Genomic DNA, 19,506 nt, shown 5'->3' with positions numbered 1-19,506 from the left:
GAGGACACAACTAAAGCTGAATTACAAGACACGTAATCAAAACTTAGCTTTATAGACACCTTTATTCATAGTAATGTCTGTCTCCCCCTCTAGACTGTAAGCTTCTTGCAGGCAGGGAGCATGTCTATCAGCTCTGTGGTATTATACTCTCCCAAGTGCTTATTGCAATGCTCTGCACACAGTATTCACTCAACAAATGCCGTAGATTGACTGAACTGATTGATTTCTTCTCAAGAGCTCAAACTACTTCCGCATCAATCCAAGTAGTTGAAAAGGAGAGTCTTCTCTATTGGCTCATTTCAGAACAGTTCAATTTGCTGTGGGAGAGGAGAAATTCTTCTGTGAAAGACAATCGTTTCAAAAACTCGGCATTATTAAAATCCTTGAGGGCTTGGGGGATTCGCTTTCTGATTGATTCAGTGGTGATCGTGTTCTAAATAATTCCATTTCCGTGTTATCCAGATAATAGAATTTTGGGGGCTGAAATTCATCTAAGTGGGCAGCTGTAAACATTCTCATTTACACATATTTAGTCACTTTAGATTACCGGAACACAAAATAACCTGAAGGATTACACATCAGCAATTCTTCCAAGACCGTTGTCTTGCCAACCCTCTCTCCTGCTGGTCAACAACATTAAAAAAAAAAATTGTCCTTCATTCAGCTCCATTGAACTAATAGAGTCGGATCATTATATTAACAATCATTTGTTATTCCGCTGTCCTGAGTGAGTCAGCGTCTGGAGATGAGCACAGATAGGAAATCTTTGAGTCATCGAGTAAGAAAGTTCCCTTCAATAAATTAGGGGAACTGCATTCAAGAGAATTAGCCAAATGTGTTAATCATTTATTGTATATCCAACTGTCCGGGGTGTACATAATTAGCCCAAATTGGTATTTATGGGTCCAGAGGGGCTCTAAAGTGATGTGGAAGAAGCTTTGGCTCCTGCAAAGCAGAGGTTCTCAAAATGAGACTCCAGAAAGATTATCCGGAGTAGAGGTAAGTGAGATATTGACCCACTTTTAGGATGTCGATCAATCAATCTGCCAATAGTATCTATTGAGCTCCTATTGTATGCAGAGCTGTAGTAAGCACGAGGGAGAATCCTGCTGCCAGGGTTCTTACCATATAGCAGGAGAGATGGACACAAGAGAAATTACGGCTAGGAGGAAGAAGAGAATGGAGAGTGGATATAACGCGGAGGAGGCTATAATATGGTGCTGTACTGAACTGCCCTAGACAATTTTAACGCGGGATGGACATGAGCAAAACTAAGTTCGTTGTGGACGGCGAATGTAGCTGTTATACTGTTGTATTGTACTCTCCCAAGAGCTCAGTGCTCTGCACACAGTAAGCACTCAATAAATATGATTGACTAACTGGCTAGAACCTGAAAGATTCAATCAAGCCTAAAAGAAAGCAGGCAGGAGATTCAATCAGTGATATGGTTTAGTGGAAAGAGCATAGGGCTTGGGAGTCAGAGGTCGTGGGTTCTAATCCCACCTCCACCCCTTGTCAGCTGTGTGACTTTGGGCAAGGTACTTGACTTCTCTGTGCCTCAGTTACCTCCTCTGGAAAATGGGAATTAAGATAGTGAGCCCCACTTGGGACAACCTGATGACCTTGTATCTACCCAGTACTTAGAATAGTGCTTGGCACAAAGTAGGTGCTTAACAAATACCATTATCATCATCAGGAGCAGAGCTCTATACTAAGCACTTGAGAGAACAGAGAAAGTAGAAACAATCTCTGCCCTCCGGGAGTTTACAATATAGCAGATTCAAAACAAATGTAATCAATCTGCCTCTTTATTTTCATTTTTTTGTTTGTTTGTTCTGGAGTCTTTGTCTGGGAGAATCTTGAGTGTTTTTGATACAGAGAGAGGCTTGCGTTCTTTTAGCCGAGTGATGGAGTGAAAAGCAAAAGAAGAGGGGGGGTGGAGAATTGGCAAAGGTAGAAAAGGTCCATGGACGCCTCATCCGTAGAATAAAAGATCTGCAGGACAATTTTTTTGTACTACTTGGTTTTGATGCGTATTGGCTGGATTTTGGCTTAGGTAAGCACGGAAAACTTGCAGGCGATTTTTTAAACTTTGCGGGTGAACGTGGCAGAATTCCAAGGGTTTGCTGATAATCTGAAAGAACCCAGAGGCACAAAATTGCTCTGCAAATGAAAAACAAGAAACACCAGGCCTTTACAATGGAAGGAAAAGCTAAGAACACAGGTTGTTCCCCCATGACCAGAAGGAAGCAGAGGACTGAGGTAATGAATTGGATCATTCAGGAGAAGAAGAATGGAGCCAGGTAGCAAAGGCCTCTATTCTTAGCTTTCCTTGGGCCATGGAGACCTCACGGAACAGAATTACATCCACCTAGTAAAACCAGCTCATTAACCATGTCCTTAAGTGTCCTCCTCACTCCACTCACCGTGCCAAGACACCGCACTAAGCCAGTGGAAACCCCCCCGCTCGAATGCATTGTGAGAGGGAAAAGTGTGTATTAATAATAATCACAGTGATGATGGTATTTGTTCAGTTCCTCATTTGTTCCAAGCCCTGTTAATAAGCATTGGAATAGATACAAGCTAATCAGGTTGGACATAGTCCCTGTCCCCCAAGGGGCTCAAAGTCTTAATCCCCATTTTACAGATGAGGTAACTGAGGCCCAGAGAAGTGAATTGCACAAGGCCACACGTCAGACATGTGCCAAAGGTGGGATTAGAACCCAGGTCCTTCTAATTTATGAGATGTTCATTTTGATTATGCCCCCGACACCCCACCCCCATACCCACCAAACATGTTTGTAGCACCTCATCTCTCTGAGCGATGACTTTGACTGCATTAACACAGAAATTTTTGACCGATCAGAGGGTAGAATGGGGAAGTCACTAAGCCCTTGGGAAGGTACAGTAATCAATCGATTTTATTAAGGGTTTACTGTGTGCCAAGCACTGTACTAAGAGCTGGGACAGTTACAATATAATAGAGCTGGTAGACATAGTCCCTGACCACAGAGAATTTATAGTCAAGAGGGGGATACAGGCATTAATATAAATAAATTATGTTTATGTAGGTAAGTGCTGCAGGAGGAGTGAATAAAGAGTGCAAATCCAATCGCAAGGGTGACACAGAAGGGAGTGGGAGAAGAAGAAATGAAGGCTCCATCAGGGAAGGTCTCTTGGAGGAGACGTGCTTTAAATAAAGCTTTGAAGGTGGGGAGAGTGATGGTCTGTCGAGTATGAGGAGGGAAGGGGTTTCAGGCCAGAGAAAGTTGATCTAGTTGCTGTCGCTGTCCTCAAGAAACCCAGGAGAAGCAGCATGCCTTAGTGGCTAGAGCACGGGCCTGGGAGTCAGAAGGATCTGGGTTCTAATCCTACCTCTGCCACCTATCTGTGGTGTGACCTTGGGCAAGTGGCTTCACTTCTCTGTGCCTCAGTTACCTCATCTGTAAAATGGGGACTGAGACTTGGAGCCCCAAGCGGGACAACCTGATAACCTTGTATCCACCCCAGGCTTAGGACAGTGCTTGGCCCATAGTAAACGCTGAACAAATACCATCATTATTAAATACCATCATTATTATTACTGCCTGTGGCTGTTGGCACCTTGCCCAAAGGAGGTTAGCTAATTCCCTCATGAGAGACTTTATGTGTTTCCTAAGTGTGAATCTTTAGGGTTCAAAGGCCAGAAATTAGCTGACCTCCCACCTCCAGCTAGGCAGTGAGGAAACAAATAAAGGGGAGGAGGGGGGGGTGATTTAATTTGCCCTTTACTAACTTCACATCTTCCCTCTCTCATCCACCTTCCCACTCCCCCTTTATTTTCCAATTACTAGCTCCAGGTTTGGGCTCCCTGCTTTCCTCAGAGAAACTCTTCAGCTAATTCCACCGCTCATTAGCGGCTCTTCTAAAAGGCTCCGAGAGGGGAGGTTAAAGCCGATGAGAGTGCTGTCAGATGTTTGGGTAATCTTTTCCAGGGCCTTGCCCTCCATTAGCTCCTAATGGAGAGAGGGTTGAGGTGTCCAGAGGCTTCTCCCCTCGTCTCTGCCGGCGGATTGACTTGTTAATTGAAGAGGACGGAAACCAGCCCCCCACTCCCACCCACCGAGGATGGACGTGATGACTGGTTTTTCTTTCCAAGTTTCTAAGGTGAATTATAAATGGCAGGCCGGCAGGAATAGATTCCAAAAGGATTCTGATTGCCCGATGAGCTAATGTTATCGATATTTAGCCCGCCGGAATAATGAACCAAATGAAAGGCCTCTTACACTTTTTATAGCATTTATCAAGTTCATCTATTCATTCAATAGTATTTATTGAGGCTTACTATGTGCAGATCACTGTACTAAGCGCTTGGAATGTACAAATCGGTAACAGATAGAGACAGTCCCTGCCCTTTGACGGGCTTACGGTCTAATCGGGGGAGACGGACAGACAAGAACAATAGCAATAAATAGAATCAAGGGGATGAACATCTCATTAAAACAATAGCAAATAAATAGAATCAAGGTGATGTACATCTCATTAACAAAATAAATAGGGTAATGGTAAATAAATAAATACTAAGTTCTTACTATTCATTCAATCGCATTTATTGAGTGCTTACTGTGCGCAGAGCATTCATTCAATAGTATTTATTGAGCGATTACCATGTGCAGAGCACTGTACTAAGCGCTTGGAATGTACAATTCGGCAACAGATAGAGGCAATCCCTGCCCATTGACGGGCTTACGGTCTAATTGGGGGAGACAGACAAAAACAATAGCAATAAATAAAAACAAGCGGATGTACATCTCATTAACAAAATAAATAGGGTAATGAAAATATATGCAAATGAGCAGATGAGCACAGTGCTGAGGGGAGGGGAAAGGAGAGGGGGAGGAGCAGAGGGAAAGGTGGGGGGAAAAGGGAAAACACTGAACTAAGTGCTTGGGAAGTACAACTCATCAACAAACAGAGACAATCCCTGCCCATAACGGGCTCACAGTTTGGGGGTGGAGGGAAAACCAGACATCAGAATAAGTAAACAGGCATCAGTAGCATCTTTACAAATAAAAAGAAATATAGATATGTATACGCATCATTACTATGTGCCAGGCACTGCTAAATCCTGGGGTTGATACAAGCTAATTCAGTTTGGACACAGTCCGTGTCCCACATGAGGTTCGCAGTCTTAATTCCCACTTTACAGATGAGGTAACGGAGGCACAGAGAACTTCAGTGGCCTTCCACAACAGACAAGTGGCAGAGTCGGGTTTGGAATCCGGGTGCTTCTGACTGTGCCTGTTGTATTGTTATACTGTACTCTCCCACGCACTTAGTACAGTGCTCTGGACACAGTATGTGCTCAATAAATATGATTGACTATCTATGATTATAAGTGGATCATAGAATCCTCAAGCGGATTGATGGAGTTTCTGGTTAGGACTGGCCAGTGAACCTTGGTTTCCTAACAGGAAAACCTGCGTAGAGAATTTTTTTTTAATGGTATTTATTAAGCACTTGCTATGTACCAGGCACTGTTCTAAGCACTGGAGTAGATACCAGCTATTCAGGTTGGACACAGTCTGTGTCCCACATGGGGCGCAGAGTCTTAGTCGCCACATCGCTGATGAGGCAACTGAGGCAAAGAGAAGTGAAGCGATTTGCCCAAGGTCACACGACAGGCAAGTGGCAGAGTCAGGATTAGAACCCAGGTCCTCCTGACTTCCAGGAATTGATTCTAGCGGCTTGTTCAGGGCCACCCTTGTTCAGTGTCCTTCCTTCCTCATCACACTGTCTAAGAGAATCAGGGAGGCCTAGAGACAAGAGCTCGGGTCTGGGAGTCAGAAGACCTGGGTACTAATCCGGGCTCTGCCACTTGTCTGCTGTGTGACCTGGGGCAAGTCCCTTCGCTGGGCCTCAATTACCTCATCTGTCAAATGGGGATTAAGACTGTGAGCCCCACATGTGTCCAAGGTGATTATCTTGTACCTACCCGGGCATCTAGTAGAGTGCCTGGCACATAATAAGCACTTAACAAATACCTTTTAGGAAAAAAAATCAAATTGCAAGGCAGGATCACAAAAAAGGAAGTTCGGGAATGAACTCAGACCCTTAGCCCTGAAGCTATGCTCACCATCATAGCTATACTGGTCTGGACGTGGGGAGAGAGTGAGCAACAGTATAGACTGTAAGTTCACCGTGGGCAGGGAATTTGTCTCTTTATTGTGCAATACTATCCCAAGTGCTCAGTACAGTGCTCTGCACAAAGTAGCGCTCAATAAATACAATCGAATGAAGGAATGAGAACTAAACAGCGGCCGTATGATGTCCTGCCACTGCGAAACCGAGAGCCAAGAGGGCAGAGGATCAAATATAGTCTCAAACAATGCTGAATCCCCTTTGAAAACCGGGAGTCAGTTGCAGAGGATAGAGCTGCATAATGCACGACAATCATGAAAGGAGCGACTCCTTTTGGGCAAAAACTTCTAAAAGAAGGAGACATGAAAAGTAACAAAAGAGAAAACGGCGCCAGGCACTGAAGACATCCGAAACTTTTATTCATTCATTCAATCGTATTCACTGAGCACTTACTGTGTGCAGAGCACCCTAATAAGCTCTTGGGAGAGTCCAAACTAACAATAAACAGACACATTCCCTGCCCACAACGAGTTTACAGTCTAGATGCCAGTTTACAGTTTAGATACAAGCTAATCTGGACCCAGATTTTTTGTGTGTCTCGCATTGGCCTTTATAGTCACACACTCTCTCTCTCTCATAGGGAAATTTCACCATCAGTGACATCTAATAATATGAAAGATAACTATATAACCTCAGGCTAAAAGTCTTCTAAAGGTTATCTAGTCCCCTGGAGAGGACCAGGCAAATCGTTACGACAAATACGATTTTCTCTTACTCTCAAAGTTCACCTGCTCTTCAGGCCCTTTTTCTCACTCCCTGAAAATACGGTTTGCGACGTGGGGCAACTCACTTCACTTCTCTGAACATCAGTTACCTCACTGGTAAAATGAGGATTAAGACCGTGAGCCCAACGTGGGACAGGGACTGTGTCCAACCTGATTATCTTGTATCCACCCCAGTACTTAGAGCAGTACTTGACACATAGTAAGCACCTAACAAATTCCATAATGATAATAATAATTATTATCCTCAGCAGCCAGGAGCCATCATACTGGACAGAAGCCCTGTGGTTTCCTGCTCCTTAGTCTTCCCCTCCTGCTCTTCATTGGGATGAATGTGATCCTCATGAACTATGGCCAAACCGAAATTGGCCTTCAGTGCCAGAACCATTGCCCTCTTCTGATTTAAATAGCCTCTTTCCACGGGAAATGAGGTTTTAGGAAATGAAAAAAAGACGCCGGTGCTCTGGTTAGCGGAAGCAGCGTGGCCTAGGGGAAAGAACAGGGGCCTGGGAGTCCTAGGACCTGGCTTCTAATCCTGGATCCTCCACTTGTCTGCTGTTGACCTTGGGCAAATCACTTCACTTACCTGTTTCGCAGTCACCTTATCTGTAAAACAGGGTTTAAGACGGGGATCCCCCATGTGTGACACAGACTGTGTCCAACCTGATTACCTTGAATCTACTTCAGGACAACGCTTGGCACATAGTAAGCACTCAACAAATACCATTAAAAAAAATAAAATAATAATAATGTTGGTATTTGTTAAGCACTTAATATGTGCAGAGCACTATTCTAAGCGCTGGAGTAGATACAGGGTAATCAGTTTGTCCCACGTGGGGCTCACAGACCTAATCCCCATTTTACAGATGAGGTAACTGAGGCACCGAGAAGTGAAGTGACTTCCCCGAAGTCACACAGCTGCCAAGTGGCGGAGGGGGGATTAGAACCCACGACCTCTGACTCCCAAGCCCGGGCTCTTTCCACTGAACCAAGCTGCTCCTCTAAGACGGCCTTCGAAGCAGTGGGGGAAGTGCAGAAGGCGCCTCCCTGGGAGAGAACTACCCTCCCTCTCACTCACACTGCCCAGAAATGCCAAGATTATGCTGGGCAGGTGAATGAGTCACAGCAGTGACCTGGCATAAACAATAGCCTAACCCATGCGGCACCTTCCTTGTGGGGGTTCCGGCTATAATAGCTCTCCTTTGGGGCCCCAGAGGATCCTGTTGACGCTGATATGGAGTTCAAAGAGAGATCCATTCCTCCTCACGAGCGGCCCCTGGGAAAGCTTTGGCAAAGAAAAGCCAGGGTTGGGCTTGGTTGCTGCCCTGGGAGACTTCGCTCTGCAGCAGAAGATGACACAAAATCTAAAATTCACCTCACGCTGCGTGTATCCATGTCTGAAGTTAAAGAGCCCATCTCTCCCTAGGATTTCACAGGACACACACGCCCCCACTCCTTCACCTCTCCCCTTCCCTCCTCCCTCCCTCCTCTCCCTAGTTCTGAAGCTAAATAGGACCGAAACCAAACAATAATAAGGTTGGTATTTGTTAAGCGCTTACTATGTGCAGAGCACTGTTCTAAGCGCTGGGGTAGATACGGGGTAATCAGGTTGTCCCACATCAGGCTCACAGTTAACCCCCATTTTACAGATGAGGGAACTGAGGCACAGAGAAATGAAGTGACTTGCCCACAGTCACACAGCTGACAAGTGGCAGAGGCGGGATTCGAACCCATGACCTGTGGCTCCCAAGCCCGGCCTCTTTCCGCTGAGCCACGCTGCTTCTCTAAGAATAATGTTGGTATTTGTTCAGCGCTAACTATGTGCAGAGCACTGTTCTTAGCGCTGGGGGAGATACAGGGTAATAGGTTGTCCCATGTGAGGCTCACAGTCTTAATCCCCACTTTACAGATGAGGTCACTGAGGCACAGAGAAGTGAAGTGACTTGCCCAATGTCACACAGCTGACAAGCGGCCTCTTTCCACTGAGCCACGCAACTCCCATTGCTCATTTATTCGCATTCTAAGTGTACACCACCTCTTCCCCAGGCCCACTTTCGAAGGGACCTTGGCTGAGAGTCTTTTCACTGCGAGACTTTCATTTCTCGGGGACGCCGAGCTCAGGGTGACCCGAATTCAGTGAGCAAGTACACGGGCTGAGGGCGGCGGAGAATGGATGGCAGCAGGGTCCCCAAATAGTCGATGCAAAACTGAGCATCCCCGAAGACGAATGGAGTTAAACACTGCGTCGGGACTGTGGCCTGGTGGGAAACCATGGCAACAGGCAGACCCCGCCTGGTTTGCAGCAGTCGGTGACAGAGAAAAAGGCGCCAGATATCCATGAGATTAAAAAAAAACCAGGGTAGATAATAATCATCATCATCATTTTACTATGTGCCAAGCACTGCTCTAAACACTGGGCTAAATGTGAGATAATGAGGTCCCACATGGGTCTCGCAGTCTAATAATAATGATATCCGTTTTGATGTCTGTCTCCCCCCTTCTAGACTGTGAGCCCATTGTGGGCAGGGATTGTCTCTCTCTGTCGCCGAGGTGGACTTTCCAAGCGCTTAGTACGGTGCTCTGCACACGGGAGGAGCTCAATAAATATGATTGAATGGATGAATGAACATTATTGTGGTATTTGTTAATAATAATAATGATTATGTTGGTATTTGTTAAGCGCTTACTATGTGCAGAGCACTGTTCTAAGCGCTGGGGGAGATACAGGGTAATCAGGTTGTCCCAGTTAAGTGACTCTGCCACTTAATAATAATATTGTCGGTATTTCTTAAGTGCTTACTATGTGCCAAGCACTGTTCTAAGCGCTGGGGGAATGATAATAATAAGGTTGGTATTTGTTAGGCGCTTACTATGTGCAGAGCACTGTTCTAAGCACTGGGGTAGATAGAGGGTCATCAGGTTGTCCCTCGTGAGGCAGCGTGGCTCTATGGAAAGAGCCTGGGCTTTGGAGTCGGAGTCATGAGTTCGAATCCCAGCTCTGGCCCTTGTCAGCTGTGTGACTGTGGGCAAGTCGCTTCACTTCTCTGGGCCTCAGTTACCTCATCTGTAAAATGGGGATGAAGACTGTGAGCCCCACGTGGGACAACCTGATTCCCCTGAGTGTACCCCAGCGCTTAGAACAGTGCTGTGCACATAGTAAGCGCTTAACAAATACCAACATTATTATTAATCCCCATTTTACAGATGAGGTCACTGAGGCCCAGAGAAGTTAAGTGACTTGCCCACAGTCACACAGCTGACAAGTCGCAGAGCCACGTACTACGCGCTTACTACGCGGTGCCAGGCACTGTACTAAGCACTGGGGTGGATACAAGCCAATCGGGTTGGACGCAGTGCCTCTGCCACGTGGGATTCGTAGTCTCAATCCCCATTTTACAGATGAGGTCACTGAGGCCCAGAGAAGTGAAGCGACTTGCCCAAGGTCACAGAGCCCGGCAGCATGGCTTAGTGGAAAGAGCCCAGGCTTGGGAGCCAGAGGTTGTGGGTTCTAATCCCGTCTCTGCCACTTGTCAGCTGGGTGCCTTTGGGCAAGTCACCTTTCTTCTCTGGGCCTCAGTGACCTCATCTGTAAAATGGGGATGAAGACTGTGAGCCTCACGAGGGACAACCTGATGACCCTGTATCTAGAGTGCTTAGAACAGTGCTCTGCACATAGTAAGCGCCTAACAAATACCAATATTATTATTATTATTATTACCCCAGAGCTTAGAACAGTGCTTGGCACATAGTAAGCACTTAAGAAATACCGACAATATTATTATTAAGTGGCAGAGTTAGGATTAGAACCCATGACCTTCTGACTCCCAGGCCCGTGGCTCTAGCCACTACCCCATGCTGCTGTTTGTCACAAGCTTAGGACAGTGCTCCGCCCACAGTTAGCGCTCACTAAAAAATGACGAGTACAGTGCTCTGCACACAGTAAGGGTTCAATAAATCAGCGTGTGTCAGTGGAAAGAGCCCGGGCTGGGGAGTCAGAGGTCATGGGTTCTAATCCTGGCTCCGCCACCTGTCAGCTGGGTGACTTTGGGCAAGTCACTTCACTTCTCCGGGCCTCAGTTACTTCAACGGTAAAATGAGGATGAAGCCTGTGAGCCCCAAGTGGGACCACCTGATCGCCTTGCATCCAGGGCTTAGAACAGTGTTTTGTGCATAGTTAGTGCTTAACCAATGCCATCGTTATTATTAAATATGATTGAGTGAATGAATGGAGTGAATGAATGAGTGAAGGAACGAATGGACGAGTGAATTAATGAATGAGTGAATGAATGAGTGAAGGAACGAATGACCGAGTGAATTAATGAATAAGTGAATGAATGAGTGAAGGAAAGAGTGAATGAGTGAGTGAGTGAATGAATGAGTGAAGGAAAGAGTGAAGGAATGAGTGAATGAATGAGTGAAGGAAAGAGTGAGTGAATGAATGAGTGAAGGAATGAGTGAGGGAATGACTGAATGAGCGAGTGAGTGAATGAATGAGTGAGTGAGTGAAGGAATGAAGGAATGAGTGAATGAGAACATGAATGAGTGAAGGAAGGAAGGAATGAGTGGAGAATGAAGGAATGAGGGAAGGAATGACTGAAGGAATGAATGGGTGAGTGAGTGAATGAATGAGTGAGTGAGTGAATGGATGAGTGAATGAGTGAAGGAATGAGTGAGTGGATGGATGCATGGATGAATGAATGAATGAATGCATGAATGAATGACGGGACCGGCCTTTCTCACGTGGGACGAAATCTCCACGCGGGCCACGCCCCCCATCTGACCCAGGCCACGCCCCCGCCCGGCTCTCGGCCAATCCGGGCCCGGCCGCGCCCCCGACCTGCCCCCCCCCCGGGCCACGCCCCCAACCGGCTCCCGCCCAATCCGGGACGCGGAGCCGGGGCCACGCCCCCCCCCGCCCCCTCCCCCCGCCCGAGCATGCGCAGGAGGGCGGCGGGGAGCGCCATGGAGCGGAGGCTGGCGGCCTTCCGGGCCTTCCGGGCCTCCCGGCGGCCGGGGGAGGGGGCGGCGGCCTCGGCCTCGGCCTCCTCCTCCTCCTCCTCGGCCTCCTCCTCGGCCTCCTCCTCGGCCTCCCCCCCCGCGCGCCCTCACGCCCCCGGGAAGGTGAGGACCGGCCCGACGCCCCCTCCTTCGACGTGTTCATTCCGAGCGCTTAGTACAGTGCTCCGCGCAGAGGAAGCGCTCAATAAATACTACTGAATGAATGAAATCCACTAGGATCGGTGGAGCACGGCGCTAAGCGCTTGCAGTGTACTACCCCTCGATAATAATGTCGGTATTGGTTAAGCGCTTACTCGGTGCCGAGCACTGTTCTCAGCGCTGGGGGAGACCCAGGGGAATCAGGTGGTCCCACGTGGGGCTCCCCGTCTTCATCCCCATTTTCCAGATGAGGGAACTGAGGCACAGAGAAGTCAAGTGACTTGCCCACAGTCACACAGCCGACCAGTGGCAGAGCCGGGATTCGAACTCATGAGCCCTGACTCCAAAGCCCGTGCTCTTTCCACTGAGCCACGCTGCTTGACTAAGCGCTGGCAGGGTACGATTGGATAATAATGTTGGTGTGTGTGAAGCGCTTACGCTGTGCAGAGCACTGTACTGAGCGCTTGCAATGTTTACTAGGTGCACAGTACTGTACTAAGCGCTTGCAATGTACAATTCAATCATAATAATAATGTCGGTGGGGGCGAAGCGCTTATTATGTGCAGAGCACCGTACTAAGCGCTGGCAGTGTACGATTCGATAATGTGTGTGTGTGAGGCGCTTACTCTGTGCAGAGTACTGTACTGAGCGCTTGCAATGTTTACTAGGTGCACAGGACTGTAACTAAGCGCTTGCAATGTACAGTTCAATAATGATGATAATGTTGGTGTGTGTTAAGCGCTTATTATGTGCAGAGCACTGCACTAAGCGCTTGGAGTGAACAATTCAATAGTAATAATAATGTTGGTATGGGTTAAGCGCTTACTATGTGCACCGCACTGTACTAAGCGCTTGCAGTGTACAATTCAATAATGTTGGTGTGTGTTAAGCGCTTACTATGTGCAGAGCACTACACTAAGCGCTTGGAGTGTTCAAGTCAATCATAATGTTGGTGTGTTAAGCGCTTACTCTGTGCGGAGCACTGTACTAAACGCTTGCAGTGTACAATTCAATAATAATAATGTTGGTGTGTGTTAAGCGCTTATTATGTGCTGAGCACTGCACTAAGCGCTTGAATTGTACAATTCAATAATAATAATGTTGGTATGGGTTAAGCGCTTACTCTTTGCGGAGCACTGTACTAAGCGCTTGCAGTGTACAATTCAATAGCAATAATGTTGGTGTGTGTTAAGTGCTTACTGTGTGCAGAGCACTGCACTAAGCGCTTGGAGTGTACAATTCAGTAATAATAATGTTGGTGTGTGTTAAGCGCTTACTCTGTGCAGAGCACTGTACTAAGCGCTTGCAGTGTTTACTAGGTGCACAGTACACATAGTACAGACTAAGCGCTTGCAATATACAATTCAATAATAATAATGTTGGTATGTGTTAAGCGCTTATTATGTGCAGAGCACTGCACTAAGCGCTTGGAGTGCACAATTCAATAATAATGTTGGTATTTGTTAAGCGCTTACAATGTGCACAGCACTGTATTAAGCACTTGGAATGTACACTTCAATAATGATAATGTTGGTGTTTGTTAAGCGCTTACTATGTGCACCGTACTGGACTAAGCGCTTGCAATGTACAATTCAGTAATAATAATGTTGGTACGTGTTAAGCGCTTACTATGTGCAGAGCACTGTCCTAAGCACTTGGAGTGTACAATGCAATAATAATAATAATAATAATGTTGGTGTGTAAGTGTGTTAAGCAGTACTAAGCGCTTGGAGTGTACAATTCAATAATAATGATGTTGGTATCTGTTAAGCGCTTACTATGTGCAGAACACGGTTCTAAGCGCTTGCAATGTACAATTCAATAATAATAATAATGTTGGTATGTGTTAAGCACTTACTCTGTGCAGAGCACTGTACTAAGCGCTTGCAATGTACAATTCAATAATAATGTTGGTATGTGTTAAGCACTTACTATGGGCAGAGCACTGTGCTAAGCGCTTGGAGTGTACAATTCCATAATAATAATGTTGGTATTTGTTAAGCGCTTACTATGTGCAGAGCACCGTTCTAAGAGCTGGGGGAGATCGAGGGTCATCGGGTCGTCCCACGTGAGGCTCACAGTCTTCATCCCCGTTTTACAGATGAGGGAACTGAGGCCCAGAGAAGTGACTCGCCCACAGTCCCACAGCTGCCAAGCGGCAGAGCCGGGATTCGAACCCGTGACCTCCGACTCCCAAGCCCGGGCTCTTCCCACCGAGCCGCGCTGCTTCCCACATTAGGGTCCTTCCTGCAGTGAGACTAGGACTCAAATCCGGTTGACGTCTGCTGCTTTCCCTTCACATACAAATGTTGGTACTGAATTTCAGAGCAGAGAGCCTGGAAGAGCTTGGAAATCAAGTTGTTTTGTCAAGCCCTCGTAAGTGGGTGATATTTTTTTGACAGTCGAGACTTTTGAAGGAAGAGAAACAGCGTGGGCTAGTGGATGAAGCCCAGGCCTGGGAATCCGAAAGACCCGGGTTCTAATCCTGGCTTGGCCCCTCATCTGCTGTCTAACACAAGACGCTTCCCTGGGCCTCAGTTACTTCATCTGTAAAATAAGGATTAAAACTCTGAGCCCCATGTGGGTCATTCTTTCAATTGTATTTATTGAGCGCTGACTATGTGCGGAGCACTGTGCTAAGCGCTTGGAATGTACAATTCGGCAACATTCATTCATTCAATAGTATTTATTGAGCGCTTACTATGTGCAGAGCACTGTACTAAGCGCTTGGGATGAACAAGTCGGCAACAGATAGAGACGATCCCTGCCCGACAACAGGCTCACGGTCCAAAACGGGGAGACAGCAAAACGGAACAAGTAGACAGGCATCGATACCATCGAAATAGATAATTAGTATCATAGATATGCACACATTATTAATATGATAGAGTAATATATACAGATATACACCTATACATGGACCCTGTCCAACCTGATCAGCTTGTATCTACCCCAGCTGTATTTGCTTAACACGGTGCCTGGCACGCGGTAAGCGCTTAAATACCATTTTAAAACAAGCAGAAACAAAAAGACTCTCCAGCTTGCCAAATTACCGTGAACTCCAGCTATCTGTTTCTCCCCCGAAACTGGAATCTGTTACCGAGTCTCCTTTGGCTCGTATTTACCCGGTCAGATGTAGCCACCGGCACGGCTGTGCCGCGCTGTTGAAACCGTTCGCGTAAACGTTGGCAGCGCGTCCAAAACATTTTAGCCACGGGACCCCCTGCGAGCCCCAGAGGTGGCCAGCAGATGCGGTTCACGTTTACCTTCCAGAGGGGCCGCTTTTAAACCAACTCATGCCACTGGGGTTGTGCCGCGGAAACTAGGATTCTTTATTTCAAGAGGAAGTAACGCGTCAGGTTAGTTGGGTAGCTGTTGACTATCAAGTTCAAGCCCGTGGGTTCACATGAATATTGGTCTCTCTTGGCGTTGTCTGAGGCCTTTCATTCCCGCCGCACGATGGCCTGTAGCTCTTAGTGGACTAACGTATCGGGGGTTGTTGCATATTAAGGTTGAAATACACGAATAGACCTCTGCGATTCAGAATTGGAGTATGGCCGGGGAGGGAGAGAAAGTCAAGTGCTCTAAAAGGGATATTGCGTTCATTTTTATGACGTCTCAAAAACACTTTTTTTCTTTGAGGTACTGAGGAAGTATACAGTTCCTGTTAAGGGCTTACTAATAATGTTGGTATTTGTTAAGCGCTTACTCTGTGCAGAGCACTGTTCTGAGCGCTGGGGGAGATCCAGGCTAATCAGGTCGTCCCACGTGAGGCTCACGGTTAATCCCCATTTTACAGATGAGGGAACTGAGGCCCAGAGAAGTGAAGTGACTCGCCCACAGTCACACTGCTGACAGGTGGCAGAACCGGGTGTCGAACCCGTGACCTCTGACTCCGAAGCCCAGGCTCTTTCCACTGAGCCACGCTGCTTCCCTCTTCTTGAGTATCATACTTTGTATTCACCCCGAAGTTTAAGTGAGGATTTTGACACTGAGAAAAAACATCATTGGTTTTGGCATTGGCAAATACGACTCTGAGAGCCAAGCGGATTTGCTGTGCGGAAAGTTCCCGTCCAGCAGCTTGCCTGAGAATGCGTATTCTTCCGGATCTTTTTTTTTCCGTTTTAGTTATATTTATTGTAAATTCTTTGTGCTCCAACAATTCGTACCATTTCATAAGCCATTTTCTACTTGGTGCTATAAAGTCATAATGGCACAATCAGTTCCTTCACTTTATGTCTTATTTCCAGAGGATTATGAGGGCATGGAAGAGTCGGACTGATGAAACCCTCTAGACTGTGAGCTCATTAGGGGCAGGCAACGTGTCTAACTGTTGCAGTATATCCTCCTAAGTGCTTAGCACAGTGCTGTGCACAGAATAAATACTATTGAATGAATACCAAGTGCTCAATAAATACCAGTGATTGACTGATCGAGGCTGAGCTCAGCAAAAGCTTCCAGTATTACTGACAGCGTGGCAGAAGTGACTCAAATTTGTTTTTTTGGTTTTTGAAATTATCATCAATGTTTGTGTTTTCATAAACCAGTCCGCCTCTGAGTTCCTTTTTCAGGAATGGTATCTGAGTTTACTCGGAGCCTTTTCTCTTATACTTGTTTCTAATTTGAGTTGATTTCAACCCAGTTATTTCCACAAAGCGCTCCTCCTTGTCATGAGTTCTTTTCCTTCAAGTTTTGGAATAGCCGCTCGGCAGTTTGTTGTTCATGTAAACGTGGTCTTGTGGTTTCGCTTTGGTCAGATATCGCTTAGCTGGGGCTGGGGCTATGAGACCAAGAAAATAGTGTTTCTCTCTGAAAAAGAGCTGTAGAAACGTGACTGTAGAGGTGAAAAAACATGTGACTTTGTTTCTCTAATCCAACAGTAAGGTGAAGATGTGGGAATCTCTGGATAAGATGGAGGAGTGGAAAAAAAGACTTTTTCAGTAAGATTAAAAGGCATTTATGCTTCAGTTAACATTAATGCACCAGTTGCCGATGGTCTTTTAAGGTTTCTTTTTTCCATTCCAGCAGTCGTCAAGAAATGAAAACATTTTACTTATATGTCAGAGGTGCTTTTTCGTGAGTGAGTGGGTTTTTTTGTTTTCCTTTCTTAGGTTCCTCCCCTACCCCATCCTCTAACATTTCAGCTACGTGCGCCAGTAAATTCATTTTCCAGGCTTTGAGCTTTTTGCGTGGGGCCCCAGTGAACTCCCGTTAATCAACAAAATAATCTGCGGCATCTCTCCGGAGATAGACGAGCCGTCTGCCTTCCGTAGGGATTTCATCGAGTCTCAGCTCCCTAACGCGCCGATCCGTTTTGATTCAGTTAGTGGCGAGCCCATTAGCTCCTCCAGGGTGATAATTTTTTCAACTCGAGCAAGGAAATAGAAACCAAGGAGCCCGGGAGTTTTCCAGGTGCAGGACTACCCACCTTTTTAGATCCGTTTCGATTTTTCTCAGCTTCATTACCCTCTATTCTTCTTTCTTTTGGGTTACCTTTTCCAGGAAGCAGCTCAAACTCCCAGAAGCTCAGCAGAGGCCCCAGCTCCGGCCGGCTCTTCTCCAGCTCCGTGGTCTCGGTGCCCCCCGTACGTTCTCACTCTCTTGAAGGTGCTCCTGTGGTTGGTCTTACTCGGACTGTTCGTGGAACTGGAATTCGGCCTGCCTTATTTCGTCCTGTCCCTGTTTTACTGGATCTACGTAGGGACCCGGGGCCCGGGGGAGAAGAAGGAAGGAGAGTGGAGTGCCTATTCCGTGTTCAATCCCGGCTGCGAAGCCATCCAAGGCACCCTGACGGCGGAACAGCTGGAGCGGCAGTTATTGAACCAGCCCCTGGCCGGGAGGTAGCATTTCCTCCTCATCCTTTGGACACCCGTTGCCCGATCTCTGGGTCCGGACGCGATTTGACGGGCGGAAGCGATGGGGACGCCACTTTATACCCTTGGATGTTGGGCGGGGCGGGGGGAAAGAGCGTTGTCTTTTCATCTCCATTATGTGATATGTGCCTTCTGGGTTTCCTAACTTTTCTATTCCTGGCCCGCTGCGGCATTTCGCACCGCACTTACAATTCCATCTTAAGACTGGCTTGCAATTTTCCTAAAAGCCGTGAGAAGGCATTATAGCACAATGGGTGCAACCGAGTACCGAGTTGTATCTTGGGGGATGGAGACCCGTTCATTTTCATATGTGAGGAAGTCAACTTTGAGAAGGAGAAAACGGAAGTCGTCAGATGGGACGGTCTGTTGAAAGTTAGCGTTGTTAGGATTGTTAAAGTGCCGCCTCTTGGAAACGTCAAAGCCTATAATAAATCGAACCGAATATCTTTAACCTCTCCCAAACGTAGAAGAGTCGAAATGGTGATTTTTCAATTTTCTTAACTCGTTTCTATCCCTTTAAAGTGTTAAAGGAGAAGCCAACCTTGTCGGCCTTTATGAGGAATGCGGAAAATACTCTGCCTCCCTGACTGGAGTCGGGGGAGGTTCATTCATTCAGTCGTTTTTATTGAGCACGTACTGTGTGCAAAGCAGTTTGTCTATAGTCCCCCCACTCTCTCCTCTCTGCCACCCGTCTTCAAGGGACCTTAGGAAGCAGGAGAATTCCACGTGGAAGCAGGAGAATCCCGCACGGTCAGAGGAGGCAAGGAAGTGGAATAGTCTCCTCCAGGGCTACGGAGAGTGGCTGCAGGGCTACTTTAAGGAGTGGCGACTGGGCCCAAGGCTTTCAGCGGACTCCCACTAGCTCCTTTTGGTAGCCTCACCCCTGGGGCGTTCCCTGCAGAGCAGGCATCAAGACAAGCTAAGAATAAAGATGGGGGCGGGGAATCAGTTGTATTTATTAAGTGCTTACTGTGTGCAGAGCACTGTACTGAGTGCTTTGGGAGAGTACAACAGAGCTAATAGACACGTTCTCTGCCCGCAAAGAACTTCATGGACACGAGCACGTAAAGAAGTCGGTCAGTCGTATTTATTGAGTGCTTACTCTTTCACTGTACTAAGCGCTCGGGAGAGTACAGTACAACAATAAGCAGACACATTCCCTGCCCACAACGAGTTAACAGTCTAGACGTAAGGAGACAGACATTAATATTAAAAAAAAATATTACAGAAAAGTGCTGTGGGGCTGGGAGGGGGGAAGAACAGAGGGAGCAAGTCGGGGCGACGCAGAAGGGAGTGGGACCAGAGGAAAGTGGGGATTTAGGGGAGGGCTTCAATCCAGACACCCCAAGGTAACTCAACCTGTTTCAATCAGAGTTCCAATCAGTCTGATTTTCTCCACATCCATGTGGCGACTTGTTTTGGTTTTTTTTCTTATGGTGTTTGTTAAGCGCTTACTTTGTGCCAGGCACTGTACTAAACACTGGGGTACATACAAGGTAATGAGATTGGACACAGTCCACGTCCCATGTGGGATTTACCATCTTAATCCCCATTTTACAGCGAGGTAACTGAGG

General features: G+C 46.9%; 1 protein-coding gene across 1 annotated transcript; it reads left to right on the top strand.

The window, feature by feature from the left end:
- The first annotated feature begins 1,255 nt into the window (after positions 1–1,255).
- Positions 1,256–18,398, top strand: SAYSD1 (SAYSVFN motif domain containing 1). The gene is made up of 3 exons (XM_039914861.1): positions 1,256–1,295; positions 11,950–12,023; positions 17,562–18,398. The coding sequence occupies exons 1-3, from the start codon at positions 1,256–1,258 to the stop codon at positions 17,901–17,903; spliced, it is 456 nt and encodes a 151-aa protein (XP_039770795.1). The 3' UTR covers positions 17,904–18,398.
- The last annotated feature ends 1,108 nt before the right edge of the window (positions 18,399–19,506 follow it).

Source organism: Ornithorhynchus anatinus, chromosome 19 (genome assembly GCF_004115215.2).
Source record: "Ornithorhynchus anatinus isolate Pmale09 chromosome 19, mOrnAna1.pri.v4, whole genome shotgun sequence".
Lineage (NCBI taxonomy): Eukaryota > Metazoa > Chordata > Mammalia > Monotremata > Ornithorhynchidae > Ornithorhynchus > Ornithorhynchus anatinus.
Note: the sequence above shows the minus strand (reverse complement) of the source record. Positions and strands in the feature narration are given on the sequence as shown.